This window comes from Poecilia reticulata, linkage group LG8, assembly GCF_000633615.1.
Source record: "Poecilia reticulata strain Guanapo linkage group LG8, Guppy_female_1.0+MT, whole genome shotgun sequence".
Taxonomy (NCBI): Eukaryota; Metazoa; Chordata; class Actinopteri; order Cyprinodontiformes; family Poeciliidae; genus Poecilia; species Poecilia reticulata.
This window is the reverse complement of record NC_024338.1, coordinates 15,993,571-16,009,257: the sequence shown is the minus strand read 5'-3', so window position 1 is coordinate 16,009,257 and position 15,687 is coordinate 15,993,571. Positions and strand designations below refer to the sequence as shown.

Genomic DNA, 15,687 nt, shown 5'->3' with positions numbered 1-15,687 from the left:
TCACTCATTCAGTACTGCACTGTAGTGTTGCTACGCCATGTGTTTGTGTTGATGTTTTATTCATTTCAATCAATCAGATTATTATTATTATTATTATTATTATTATTAATAATAATAATAATAATAATAATAATAATAATAATAATAATAATAATAATAATAATAATAATAATAATAATAATGTCGTCTGATTTAACGAGTACCAAATGTAATGTGTGGGTGACAAAGCATGTCAAAAATTCCTAACCTCAAAATTTTGAAGATGATAGAGCACAGTTATCTAGTCTATTTCATGTTCAAGAGCTTCCTTGCCTCTGAAATGAGCAATAACCAAATTTTACAGTGACAAGGAGGAACTACTTAAAGCCTAAGAGCTTTTTATCTGTCACATGAATGAAAAGAAAGATTTTTTTTTTTTTTTTWCTTTAGTCTACTCTAGCATAATCACACAAGTCTCTGTTTGGCAGAGTAAGGGAAGGAGAAAAGAACRGAAGACGTGGGGAAGAGACAGGTTGGCTCATTAATCGCCAGAAGCAAGAGTTTTATGAACAAAAGTCATGTGGCCTGTGTGGGCACATGGCTTCTGTATTTTCTGCTGTATGCAGGCTCTTTGATTTGCACTCAGTCTCGAATAATAATGAGCTGTTCACTCTCTCTGGTTATACATGTAGTGTGCTCAGCAGTTCCCCCCTTCCCTTCACTGGCAGCATTGTTGACAGGTGGTCCCTGTGACTTGCCTCTGCACATCGGTCATTTGAAGGATCATTCCCTTGGTCTGCTTGGAGATCACCTGGGCTTTACTCTGAATTAATGAGTGGGTTCTGTGTTTCTCCTGGCTCCAGAGTAATCTATCAGAATAAATCTCCTATAACAAGAGTGAAGAGTTACAGCCCATCAACGTAGAGGTGCTCATAAATAACAGGCTTCAAACCCTTTGGTAAAAACGAAAAGAAACCACAGACCATACTCTTCCTTGTGCAATGCCTAATTGCAGCAAACAAACTTAATTGCTCGTTTACTGTGACTAAATTTGAATATACACGTGGAAAATAGCTGTGAATGAAATACACATAATGCACATAAATAAAAAGTGCTCTTGGGATTGGTTGTAGTAATCAAATTTTACSACATGCAGTTAGTTGGTCCCAGAAAACTGGTTTAACCAAAAAGTAGGAGAGCAATGAGAGTCTTTAGCTCCTAAGAGGGAGTAAAAATGTGCAAAGTTGTGGAGCCGCTACAAATACATTTCTATATATTATTATTCCTGGGGAGTTAAATGCTGCTGGTTAATCAAAGCCCTGGAGTCTTTTAAATCCGTACAGTTTGCCCTTGGCTTTCAGTTACAGATGTGCTTAAGGTATTAATGTTAGACCTTGCGAACAAAATCTCCAGGTGTCACAGTGGAGTGTTTAGAAACACATTAGTAATATAGATTTTTACAATGTTGTTGGTAAGAGTAGGTCTGAAAGCGAAGGTCTCATAACAATCATCATACATATTGTGTTTAAGACTCATATGGAAGATTCTTTGCAAATAACTTGAAACCCCGATTACTATAAAAACATGAAATCATCAAAATCATTACCTTTAATTTGCATATATCTTATGTAATGACAGACATGCATTTGAAAGCTGGAAATTGAAAATAACAAACCCATGTGTTCTTGGTTAGATAATTGATCAGTTATGAAATACAATATTTTTTTAGCCAGCAGCAATTTCTTTTATGGATAAATGGTTTAATGCCCAGGGCAGCATGGTCTGGGGGACGCTATGATCATCCATTTTCATATATCCATCCATTTTCTATTTCCTCTTGTCCATGCAGGGTTGCGGGGGAGCTGATGCCTCCTCACTCTGAGTAACAGGCGGAGTGCACCCTGGACAGGGCGCCGGTACATTACAAGGCACTTTATGGACAGTTAAGGGAAAAACAAAAGTCATATGCCAGTTGTATTTAGGATAAGTTTTTATTGCTGATTTATATGTCCCACCAGTAAGTGCTAATTTCCTTCTGTCGTTGTGTCCTGGGGTAAGACGCTTCACCCGCCTTGCCTGCTGGTGGTGGTCAGAACAGCCTTGCTTTGCTCAGTCTGCCCTGGGCAGCGGTAGCTACAATCCAGTAGCTTGCCATCATCAGCTTGTGACTGATTTCATTTTAAAGAGTCTTTTTAGGGTCATAAAAAGTGTGATGCAAGTCTGATGTCATTTCATTAATTTCATTATTTTCTTTTCTATTGCTAGGTAGTTGTAGAGATATAGAGCTATACCTCAATGCCTCCCAGGAAAACAATTCCCAATTTGAATCTGTCAAATGTTTTAACCTGTAGTTTATTAGCTTGTTCTATCACCCTCCAAAGCAGCTTCATTTGAGCTCAGTCTGTTAATTATACCAGTTATTTGAGCTTTGATCTTTAGAGCTGATCCCTTTTTAGAGCCAACTGTAGATACGCTCTTCTTCTAAGTCGATCGCCCATATCCAATTAGGCACTGAATTTGACAAGGGCTGAGGAACTTTGGTGTTTGCCGTCTTGGAGTACTTTAAGCTTAGGGTTTGCATGTGCTGCAAACGGCTGATTTTTTGATCTTCTTTACTGAACTTTACTGAAAAGATGACAGAAAGAGTACCTGCAGGCAAACAGTAATTGATCTCACACAGATTTAGAGGAAAGATCATTAAAATCCTCGGGGATTAAGCACAATTTGCTTTCATTCCCAGAGTTATTATTAAGCTCCTTTTCTGTATTAAAAATGAAAAAAAAAACAAGCTGAATATTATCAAAGGATCAAGCGAATCTTTAGGTAATTTTAGTGCTGCTGAACTGACACAGTACTGTCTCCTCATCATACAGTCCTATATTTTAAGATTTCTCACATATGTTTAACTTTGCAGTTATTAAGCCCAGGGAAACCAAAATGTACAGTATTATATAGCTACTAGGGTCACAATAAACATGTGTAGTCAAGTATGTTATTAAACAAAAATATTGGTTGTACAAGCATGTTTTGTGCTATTTATAAAATGCATTACAAGTCAATGCTGCCACTAACTGTGTTTCCTCCCTGTTCATTTTGTAATATGTCTGACCCTATAGTTTTCTTCTTTTTTAATTTCTCATAAAAATTTATTTAAACTCATATTAAATGTAATTCATATTAACTCAAGTTCTTCAGGGAGTTATTATAGGTGGTGATCAGACTGTTGGCAGGAAAGATCTGTTGTAGCAGTCTGTATTACAGCACATTTGAAGAAATCTCTGACTGAAGACACTTTTTTCCCATGACAGTCTCTAGAACTATAAGCTCAATGGGAGTTCAGTGTGTTTAACTTTCTTATATGGAGAGACTGACATCATTATTACTTCAATAAATGTTGTGCTCTCTCCTGATTTGTATTTCCCATATAGAGCACTCTTGGACTGGTACTTCTTTGCTTAGTTGTGTTTTCATAGACAAAGTCAAAAGCATAACTTTTTAAGCTATTTATACTTTTCTGCTCCATACAAAACATTTCTAAATCAGTGTTTGTGTGTAACTGTGTTTAACTGTTTTCCAGGTTACTGTTTGTTGCCATGTTTCTTTTTCCTAAACAGATCACAACTACTATGAAGCTTTTGTTATGAGTGACTCAAATGAAGCTGTATTGGCAGTACTTTCGTTTTTTAAAGACTAACTGAAGAATTATGGTTTGTTGCTCCCATCTGTTGTTCAAAAGTCTCTATCATAGCAACAAACCTGATGCATTCAGCTGATGCATTCAGTTTCTTCCCTTCATTTCCCTACAGACAAGTCATTTGCAAGAGAAAAGAAGCAAGAGTATCAATGTAAATAGCCTACCAACTGTGATAAGTCCCCAAAAAGTATAAATATGTGTTGAGGAATTGTAGAATGAGTTAGTTGGATTTTACAGAAAAAGTAGTTATGACAGCTTGACAGATGGTGTTCACTATGAAGAGGACTCATTTTAGGACCTTTATTCCACTTACAATAATTCTCAGCAGTTTGTCAACTGCAGAATCTGGTCCCCTAAATGTTTTTGGATGTAGTCCAGTGCACCTGTTCACTTGTCTGTATTTAGCGACAGCTGAATAATAATTATAATCTTTTACTTTTACCAAGCTTCAAAAAGTGATGAAATATTTCATTTTTTGTGATGTTTCTGCATTTTATGGGTGGAGGTCTAGCTATCTGTGATTAGTTATAGTTGTTACTGGCAGTGGGCATCACATCAATTTAACTTATGCCCTGGTTTAAGTAAGATAATTTCATTTCTCCACAAGCAATTAAAATTAAATGAAAACCTAGAGAGGACACTGAAAAAGTTAATGTAGCTGTTTCCTGCAACTCAGACAAATGCATGGGGGAAAATTATTATTGAACACTTCAACTTTTTCCGTAGTCTGAATATTTCTTATGGGGCCATTGGCATGAAATTCCCAACAAGTGCTGCCAACAATCCAAGTAATCCCCATACACAAAGTAATAATAATAAAAAGTACAAATTAAGTACTTAGTAAAAAATGTGATTGTTGTAGTACACACAGAAATATATTCTTTATGGAAACTAATTTTTTTGCAAATAAGAAGTTTAACATATCTTGAGAAAATAAAACCTAGTCTTCTGCTTTGATCAGATGTGAAATGTTTTGAGAACAGGCATAAGAAATTGATAAGTTGGATTGGGCTGCGTTGACAGCTGGAATTAAGTGGACGGGTTGATGGATTAGGAGGAAACTTTGAAAGAACAAAAGGATCAGGAAAATTAATAAAGCACTGACCAATGAAAAAGAATGAGAATTAATGAGGGGAAAATAAAAAAAAAAAGACAAACGCAGCTTAATGAATGAAATAAGCACTATACATTTGCCAGGTTATTATAGGATTTAACTTCATTAGTTTTTGCTAAAACTGGCTGGACTGGGTTTCAGTGATATGCAGCTTTGCCTCGCAAATTAACGATTCCCTATTCAAATGTTGTCTGGGAGGACTTGCTGCATAGTTTCTGTGTGTTTTTCTGGAATAATGTGGTTTTCTCTCAATAAAAAAAACATACATTTTACTTGCCAACTGTACATTGCTCATTAGTGTGCATGTATGTACGTGCTGGGGAATGGAGTCTCCAAATGAGAGGTTAGAGACCCGTTCATGGTGCATCGCACTCATCTGCTTTTTACTGCTGAGAAAGGAACCAGTAAAATGCTCCTAAATTTTGTTCTCTGGTAAAAAGACTACTCTAAGGTGAAATCGTCATTATTTAAAGTTTTAAGTTTCAAATGAGATCAGTTAATCACTCGGACATTGCTGTCTTTTCTGCCTTCACTATATTAAAATGTGTGACCAGGTGTCCATGACGACACATCTGCTGGATGAAGAATTGATATCCAAATTAGTCTGACAAGTGTGACCATCACTAAAGGAGAGGCGGACTAATGGTGAAGCTTCCATTAGTCCACCTTTAACAGCTGTCAACCTGATGTATATTAAACACAATATCTAAAAGACATTAGTGTAAATATTGTCATATGTATAAGGCATAATGGGAGCTGCTGTGAATGGGGAAAAAAAGACTTMATTCTTGAAATAAATATATCAAAAGAGAGATTCAGTTCCCAAGGAAGCTATAAATTAGTATTTGATCTGCAGTGTGATTTTCTAATTAGATTTAATTATGTTAAAGCATGAATTTCTCCATTAGCGATCTAGAATAGCATGACATGTCTTGGCATATGTTGCAGAACATTTTCAAGTGTGTATTTATTTGTAAATAAGGGAATGATGGACGTGGAAAATRATCACCTWCTCTCTCTGCCGTCAGTCTGGCATCGCTACAACATATTTCAGCTGTGATTTGGCTCTGTGATAGATCCACCACGGTGTCAGTTTGTTGGAAAGGCTTCAAAAATGAAGTTTTTAATTAGCCCAAGTAAAAGCATATGTTTGAGATTGATTTAAATGTGCAACACAATGCCTCGTCACATTTTCACTTTTCTCAGTCACACGCACCAAAAATCTTTTGCCAACATACATAAACTGAGGGGCCCATTGTCACTTTGAGGGAGGTGCTGAAATCTATAGCACATGCAAGCAATCTGTTGCCATAGCAATTAGTGATGCACTCACCAAATTTGGAAGTTCTGCAAAGTATCTGTTAATTAGTTAAGGTATCTGATGTTAATTAAAATATATCCAGAGTTTCACAAATGTTGTGATTTAGTCTGTTGTGAATCAGAACTATGGYAGGCATGACTTCATCATCTTTGGTGCTTTCCTAAATTGTTTAATTGTACAGTAGTACAATTAGTGTATGGAAAAGTTCAATTTGAATAAAAAAAATAAAAARWTTTTGATCATTCCAACTGAGGACAGGGTCTGATTTTTATATCAGATAATGAGAAAAACTAATAATATGTTTCCTTCTATACAGTCTAGGTTTAGCTGTAAATGGYYAAAGTTGAAGGCCGTACGTTAGACCTAAATGAATTTGTTTTTTGTATCCACTTTTTTGCAAATCATTCAACAAATAATTTCACACATTCTTGAAACTACGGTAAATAGTTTTGAAAAAGTGTTAAAATTATAATAAAGATACTGACTTTTCTGCATGTGCACCCTTAACTTTATTTCACAGTACTTTGTCTGAAAGCAGATAACATAGTTTTAAGAATTAAAAATAATAATAAAAAAACACATCTTTGTGCTCTTGTTTGTTTTGATGCACTCAAATAATTGTTGCACTCTCTATATGTTTTCCTCATCACTTAGAACCCTTATTAGACACAGAAGTGCTACAATATGCAATATAAAAAACATGGTTCTAAGTAGCTAAATAAACTAGAACCCTGACAGCTCTTGAAACATACTGAAATGCTTTTTATAAAAATAATAAATGAAGATTTAACAACAATATAAACATTAGAAATAATACAACTATTTACACTTTTACTTAAATCTCAAAAAATTTAAGGCGGTTGAAATATTAAGTCAGACAACCCATTTAACAGAAAACAAGGTGCTTACATAAGACATTCACATCAGGCTCATGAATGTTTCATCATAAAGTAATAATATCATGACATATTTAAATGAGAYGGTCAGAGAAAATGTACAAATGGGTTTGAAATACAAATGTAAACAATCAACTTAATAATGTTTCTGAAAAATTCCTCAACTCATGTCTGAGAACTATATGTAACTTGTACACACATGTCTGCCATGTTGTTTTGTTTACTAATCCATTAATTAGATTGTGTATTATTTTTTTGTGTGGATGGACCTCAGGTCACTGCATAATGTTACTCTAGCCAGAGTTCAGAGGGAMGTTGGAGTTTCTTTTTAAGAAAGCAGAGTAAAACTGGAATCAATGTTTTTTACTGTTACTGTATTGTCCGTTACTATATGCTAGCCAATTAAAGTTTGTATTGTTTGGTAATAACCACAATGGAATGTAATAAAAGTCACAATGAATGTATTCAAATGTTGAGATATAAAGATCAAATTTGKTTTACTTTGGTGACATGAGGTTGGAATGGTTAACCCTACTGAACCCTACTGAGGATGAGCAAAAATGGGATTAGRGCCTTGATAGCATTTGCATTTCTTTTCTTTTAAATATGAGTAAATAGGAAGCYATGCAATGCATTTTAATATGTTTGAAGCAATGATGWGAAAGATATTTAGCTCCTTTATACATGTTGACATTGCAACAATTCATTACGTGACAGAAAACATATTTCTTACATGTTATTAACTATGTGATGAATCATCATGAGCCTTGTTGGAATAAAATACATAAACATCTTACAAATAAAAAGATTGAAATAATATATTTACTTAGAAAAAAACAACAACAAAAAAAAACAACCAAAAACATGATTTATAAATTCACAGCCATTAAGTCAGAGGATTCAGTTTCACATTCGAAAACTATACTTTAGCATGTTGATGTGTGCCTGGTACTTTGCTTTCATAATATACAAAATGATTTAACAGCCYAAGCAGATAAAATTCACATTAAACTTCTCAGCAAGCAACAAGGCCCATCTGAATAACAAACTAYCTTCGTTCATGTATACGATCACACATTATGCAATATAGCAGGCTGGAAGAAATATTGAAGCAAAAGAAAAAAAAAATAAAAGTGAAATCCACAAGAGAAAATAGCATGATTTAAAAATCTTTTTTTGAAAATACATGGAAAAAGCTGCCATAGACAGATCAGAGTATGTATCTGTTACATTCATCTATTGGGCTCCCCTGCAGGGCAGCTTTCTGTCTACCTAAATAATGACAATGTACAGCTGCCTTTCCATTGGAGTCTTAGTGTTTAACAGCAGGCTTTTAAGTAAAATCCTGTTTCTGAATACAACGGTTTCCCAATTTGTAATTTTAAAGGAGGAGCTTATAAAAATAAATAACTAAAATTATATTGCTCTACTACTGTATGGTAATTTGATCCCCAGACTAGGCAGGAAAGTTGTAAACATTTTTAGCTTTTTCTACTTTGGTACAAAAGATACAAATGGCGGATCATGGAACAGAAACACAGACGTTAACATCAGCATGGTCTATACTGCATTTTTGCCAGCAGGGAGTCTTTCAGGATCCAACCAGTAAATACTGCACTTTGTGATTCAGGGAACTTATAAACTGAATCCATCTGAATCATGAAAAAAGCTCAAAAACTGAATGAAAAAAAAAAAAAACTAAAATATAACTGGTGGAATTCTTTGAATTTACTTTAACACTAGAACCGCAAAGAGGTCATTTTTTACTCCTTATACATTCTCAGCTCTTAGTAAGACTTGAATCCACAGTGTCTACTACTTTATGGCTTTTACTAAAATGTCCCTCATTAGCATTGCATCAGTTATGGRAAATGTACGATATGGGATAATAAAAAATGTGACCTTTTAACCAAGAACTGCAAAGTAAGTCATTTCTACCCTACATAAACGGTATCAAATAGACAGTGCTCATCATATTTGCCTAAAAGACAATAAAACACTCTTGCCTTATTACCCATGTGTGAGTAAAGTCCAGGACAAATCTCCATTAGCCATAAACTACTGGCTCTAGACACAGTGGATCTTATTCTGGGGCTGCTTTCATGTTTTCTATTCCTAATTTTATTTTTGAGCTCTGCAGATTACTTGACTGCATTGTGTACATCCTTGGACCATCACAAATTGCCTTCTGTGATTTGCACATAAAAAGAACAAGAACTGTGAAATAACMCACAAAGTGGGTAGAAAACCAGCCACAAATCCAGTCTATATAAATGCATTTCTATTTTGGCTTTCTCTTTGTTTCATAAATTATTAAACATTGTGGAATCTGCTGTGCAKTTTTGGCATTTAAGATCATATTTGGACAAATATACAACCTAGTAAAGACTGGGTCAGACATGCACTGTCACATTATAGTTTAGAGGGTGTGTTTTCTTTCTTTCTTTTCTTTTTTTTACTTTGACTGCATCTATAACACAGCATGGGGACTGATAACTGCTGGGACTTTGAAYGTTAGTCAGTCTTTGTAAATATGTGAGGGCAACACTAAACTAAATATAACTTTTCATCAAAAATATTACTTCCTTAAAGCAGCATTTTTATTCCTCTGGTTATTTATTTATTCATTTATTTTTGTTTGTTTTGTTGTTTGGTTAATTACGTCATTCCTTTGCTAAATTAGGAAAAACACGAAAAATATATTAAATATGATATTAGAAACTATTAAATATGATATTAGAAACATTTTTTTTAGATGATATATAAAAAGGGAGTTCTCTATTAATACTTATCAATGATTGAAAATGTGTGCCTGATGCAATTTCATAGAACAAATTGGCGAAATAGTTTTTCTCAAAAACTATTGATATTTAAATGATCATAATACAATCATTTAATACAATCTGTTGAAATTTAATCTTTGTCATTTTTAAGGCTTCTAGAAATGAGGATAAAACCTATGGCAGTTCTGAGGAGTACTGGAATGATTGCGGTTCTAGGGCTAAAGTTAGACGTTAAATATTTTCAAAAGAGACAGCGGTCAGTTTGATAAACCTGATTCATCTACTAATACTTCACCATTTACACAGCAAACATTTCAAATATAGAAACCCATATCTGTACACAGTTTTCAATTAAATATATGCAAGGAGGAAGAAAAAAAAAAGTGTTCTGCTTGTGTGGGTCCCAATAGTTTCTCAAAAATCTTCATATAGTAGATTCATATTACACAACAGCAAATCCACTGTCACAGGACTTGGCCATGCGATACCCAAAAAACCTAATATCCATTGTAACATATATATAATTAATTTGCAATATATTTTTTTCCAAGATGAATGCTTTAGATAATAAGAGAAGTTTTAGAATCCTCGTCTCATCTTCTTCACAGTCAAAAGAGAGTGTGATATACATGAAAGATTAGTTAATTATGGTAGAGAAGTATCCATTGATTCAAATGTCAAATGATGTTCTTGTGTCATTTTAGCAACAGAAAGTCCATTTTAAAAACACCTAGATGAATTATGATTTATGTTGGGCTGAAACGCCTTTCCAGTAGTCTAATATGTCATGCAGGTCCTCATCCTTTGCAAACTGAACTTTCTTACGCAGCGCATGGCCGGCAGCCATGTACTCATCATCTTTATGTCGCTTGCGGTGGAGTCTGAATCGCTCCCAGATGCTGTGTGAAGGTTTGCAGTAGTATTCAGGGCTGGATGAGTAGCTTAGATTGTGATACTGAGAGGACATCTGGGAATAGGCTAAGTCTCTGGACCGGGAGTGGGTGAGGGGTTCCAACAGCTTGTGGCTATCRGGTCCTTCCAGCTCTTCTATCTGAGCATCGGGATATGAATGCCGGTGGTCACTGTACTGGCGGATCTTATCTGCCTCCGCCCTCAAGATGGCTGCGGCAGGTGTTACTGTAATGATGCTCTCTCCTGTTGGGGAGGTTTTCTCTATGTACTTGGAGTCAGAGCGATAAGGCCTTGGGCTTCGCATGGGCCCGCCTGTGGCAGTGCTGGGCCTCTTTGGAGAGACATCAGAGCTTCTATGCCTCTGAAGRGAGTGATGGTAGCTGTCCTTATACACTGGGGAAAGAAGGCCAGGGTTACTTTGGGGGTGCTCTGATATTAGCACCAGTTGGGGCTCTGCTGTCGACACTGCTCCAGATTTAACTCCTTGAAAAGAAGTCGATTCTGATTTTAGGGCATCTATGCAGTTGTTGATTATCTGATTGACCTTATCAACTTCTTTTGCAATTGTGGAAATCTCTGCCACCGATCCCTGACTGTTCCCAGCCATTCCCATATCACACTCTCTGCGCTCATGATGGTCCATGCTCCGGACGTCCATGTAGTTCCCCTTCATCATTTTTGGAGTCTCACTTATCTCTTGAAACTTGTACTGCTCCATTTCACTTGCAGATGGCAGGTAGGGCATTCGGGCCATGCTCTCTCCGGCCAGCAGCTGCTTCTGTGACATTCGAGAAATAGTCCCTCCTTCTAGTTCTTGTCCATACTTGAGTTCCATTATATTTTTCTTAAGACTTCCTGATTTTCTTTGCTTTTCATCTTGCTGACGCTTCCTTCGCAAACAATAATACACAATTCCTAGRAAAATCACCATGCTGAAAAGGCAGCCCAAAATAGTCATGATATAATGAGTAGCAGTTGCATTGTTGACAACTCTGTCTTTTCCATTCCAAGGGCCAGTGGAGAATGTCAGACAAGTGTGATTTTGTTTCATAGAATTGCGTTCTGAAGTAACACAGACTGTGTAGTTGGAGTGGGGTTGAAGGTTTTTAATCTCAACGTCTTCCTGTACTTTATAGAGCCTGTCCAGGTTTGTGAAAAAGTTGTTGTTGTAAAGAACCAGAAAGTACAGCTTCTTGAAGGGATCAGGAAACTGAACCGTAACGGTAGCAACTGTGTTTGTYACTGCCTTTAGATTCATCACAGGRATTCCCTGCACCTCGTTTTCAGTTGTACCAATGGTTGTGTCGTCTGGTTCTGTGCCTGAGGAACAGTCTTCCAGCCCACAAAGTGTTGAGTCAGGTGGTATTGTTGTGGACTCCATGGAGACAGTAATAAATGGGGTCACGTAGTCATCGGTACACACAGTAGTTAGCATGTGAAGTGCATTTCGGTATGTGGGGTTGTTAGGATTCTGGCTCAGTAAGCTGTAACCTGCAACACCACGAGGAGACTCACAGACCATCCGCTCATTTGTCCGGTTTGGGAAAGTCGAAAGCCATTTCACAAACCCCAGCAACTCACACGAGCAATTGAAAGGATTTGTATACAGCTCACAWGTGGTGAGCTTACTTAGGCTGGTAAACGTGGACCCATCTAACTGCTGGATTCGGTTCATGGAGAGATCAATATTTTCTATGTTGGGGCATTCCCAAAAGGCATTATGTATCACAGTTTCAATCARGTTCGCCTGGAGGTAGAGGTACTGCAGCTTTCCTAAACCCCGGAGAATCCCCTCTGTCAGGTTTCGTAACTTGTTGAAGCCCATTTGGAGAACTTGCAAGTTGAACTGAGCAGAAAAGGCTCCGTCTTCTATGTACGAGATCTCATTCTTGGTCAGGTTCAGGTAGGTCAAGTTGGCAAAGCGACTGAGAGAAGAAAAATGGATACTTTTGATTTTGTTTTCATTCAGACGAAGGTCAACAATGGTGTTATTGATATGCTGTGGGATGGCTTCGTAGGGTGGTTGATTTTGGCTGCAAATTGCAAGCCACACAAAGCCCTTTTCTCCCTCAATCAACCAGCAGTCACCACTTACTCTGCCAATGTGAGTCAAACATATAAGAGTTATRGACCAAAACAAGGCACTCATCACCCCGTCTGATCTACAGGCCATTTGTGCTTTTCTTAAAGTCATGTATGGATCCAAAAAAACCAAAGGGGTTTAGTGTTAGTTGTTTCAGTACCTTGATTTGATTTCTACTTGGGATGCAGCAGGATGTTCAGCTGTTTTCAGAGCCACAATAATTATGATTACTTGTTTTGTGTTTATTGATGGGTGTGTGATGATGCATATTGTCCCCATGTACCAATAAAAAAATAAAAAATAAAAATAAAAAATTGGCTATCCTTTTTCAGTTTCTTTTCAATGAGATATGCTTGCGTCAATTTTGAGGCGATGTTCAAAGGGAGACTTCACCGCCTCGGCTTGTCTTGAGCTTTTGTCCTCAGAGGCTACCATCATTAAACCGTCTCATCTTGGTGGTTTTGACAAGTCTCTCCTTTCTCTGTCTCTCTCATGTGCACAGATGAATAACCTGCAATATAAAAACAAGAGCACAAAGTGGATGATAAGCCTAGATCATAAGAAATGAAACATTTATGTCAACGGTAAAATGTTACATATAAAGAGATGATTCGTGTTTACTCAAGCCCTTCTTATTTGCTCTTCACCAATTATTTCGTACACAGTTTAAGAAGTGTTTGCAGTCTCTGTGGCACACTCCTATTAAGGGAAACTGTAGGCCAATTACCACTTGACAGGTTGAGTAAAGCAGGGTCCCTGTTTTCACACCATTAACCTGAGGACTGTCAGGCRGGAGGTCCACGTTAAGAAGCCGTGTTAAATCACATACACAGCAYCATGTGAACTGACAGCTTGAATCAATGCATGRATGAACATCTCTCAATGTATTGCATTAAATAAAGTACATAAATCTTGTACACAKATCATATATTCAATCAAAAATTTATGAAAATAATATATTTAAAAATCCCATGAATTTGGCCTGTGCAAGAAGGGTTGACAACAAAAATAAGCAACGCTATGAAGAAGCAATTGCCCCCTAGTTATTTTGTTCTACTTGTAGTTTTTGTTAGACCTAAATGTTGGAGGTCATTAAACACGTTATAAAATGACACTGAAAAAACTGATTTTTCCTTGGAACTGACTCATGGACACCAGTCTTGGAGGCTGGTAACTCCTGGGAAGGTTTACTCCATCCATCCATCCATTTTCCTGACACCCTTGTCCCTTAGTGGGGTCAGGAGGGTTGCTGGTGCCCATCTCCAGCTAACGTTCCAGGCGAGAGGCGGGATACACCCTGGACAGGTCGGAAGGTTTACTCTTCCATGTTTTCTCCAGTTGTGGACAATGGCTCAGTTTGTGGTTTGCTGCAGAACCAAAGCCTAAGAAATAGCTTTCTTACCGATTCCAGACTAAAATGTCTGAATTTTTTCAGATTATGTGGTAATTTTTTGTTTTTTTCACCAACTTTTTCTTGTCAGACAGTTTCTATTGAAGTGTACATTTGTTCCTGCAGGTCAGGCAATCATCAGGCCTGGTTGTAACAAGTAAAACTGAACTCAAAAGAAGGTGGCTAATAATTAATTCATGACATAAGAATGGAAAAGTATCGTRATTCATATAGAACCGCCTTGGTGTGGCAAGGATTTTTTATTATAATAAATTAAATCATCATTTGAAAACTACATTAGGTGCACTCTTATTCCTTCATAAAATTAAAATGTATTTGATTATATATATAGCAAAGTGTGAGCATAGAGAAAAAAACAGCTGAGCAGAGCATGTAGTTTGTAGATTATTTTTCACAGTAATGTTGGTATAAAATTAAATTATTTTCTCAATATTTGAGTAATTAAAGACATTGGCTTCAAAAGGCTGTAAATCAAAACAAGAGGCATTTCCAGAAAGATTTCAGATTTATCTTTTTTTTACTTTTATGAAGTTTCTGAAGGGAAAATAGATCAGYAGCAGATTTGAATGTGTTCACACCATTTCTGACAAAGACGCATCTTGTGTTGTGACAAAAATCTGGTGATGAACTTGAATCAGTGGTATGTGCAAAGACAAYATATGACCAATGTTAACTATTTGTCTTGTCAAATTTTGAAATGTRTCTGTAGCTGCAGATGACTTCTTATTRTTGTTCTCTTTCTCTTAGTTGTTAGCAAKATTGTTTCAATGCAAGAAGGCTGTTAGGTAGAATTTTATGTCCTTTATGTGCATGAACTTTTATTCTCCTGTCTAAATACTGTTTAAAGAACAACATATGCTAAAATATGTGTGTAACAATATAAACAACCATCCTTTTGGAGCCACAATCAACACATCAGTTTTGTGCTCTGSAGCAATATCTAGTTTTCTTAAATATTGTCAGTCTTGACAATCTTTTTCTATAGTTAGCAGTAAAATGTCTGACTATAATGGAGGGTTTGTTTTGTGACTAATATTTGACTATCAGTGCTCACGAAAGTATAATCCCGAGTTCAACTTTTCTCTGTTACATCACATTGTCGTTATAATTGCAGACTTCATAACAGCATTTAACTACTCAAAGGTCATCGCAGTGTTGTTTACATGGAAACAAACAAAAAAATTATTGTTGCACAGATATCTATGGATAAAACACTACAATCAACAATAATAACATGTCATTTAAAGCAATCCGCTGAATTGATTTTATCATGCAGGAATGAATGTTTGTACTTARGAGAAGACAAAATTATCCATGAAAAAAAAAAAAACGATGTATCTAATTGCTGCAATGTTAGAGGAGTATTTCTGTATTAGATAATGACAGCAAATTAATTTCTACTGATGAAAACTGAGTGAATTAATAAGATAAAGCAAATGTGTAATAAATACAGTTTTGGGGTGAGTAACAGGAGTAAAGCTTATGATGAAAAAT

General features: G+C 36.1%; 1 protein-coding gene across 1 annotated transcript in view; it reads right to left on the bottom strand.

The window, feature by feature from the left end:
- Positions 1 to 7,808: 7,808 nt before the first annotated feature.
- elfn1a (extracellular leucine-rich repeat and fibronectin type III domain containing 1a) overlaps positions 7,809 to 15,687 on the bottom strand; it is an 81,044-nt gene continuing 73,165 nt past the window's right edge. Inside the window, exon 3 of the mRNA XM_008415905.2 lies at positions 7,809 to 13,293. Coding sequence (XP_008414127.1) covers positions 10,527 to 12,893 — 2,367 coding nt within the window. The 5' untranslated portion in view covers positions 12,894 to 13,293 and the 3' untranslated portion in view covers positions 7,809 to 10,526. The remainder of the gene's footprint in view (positions 13,294 to 15,687) is intronic.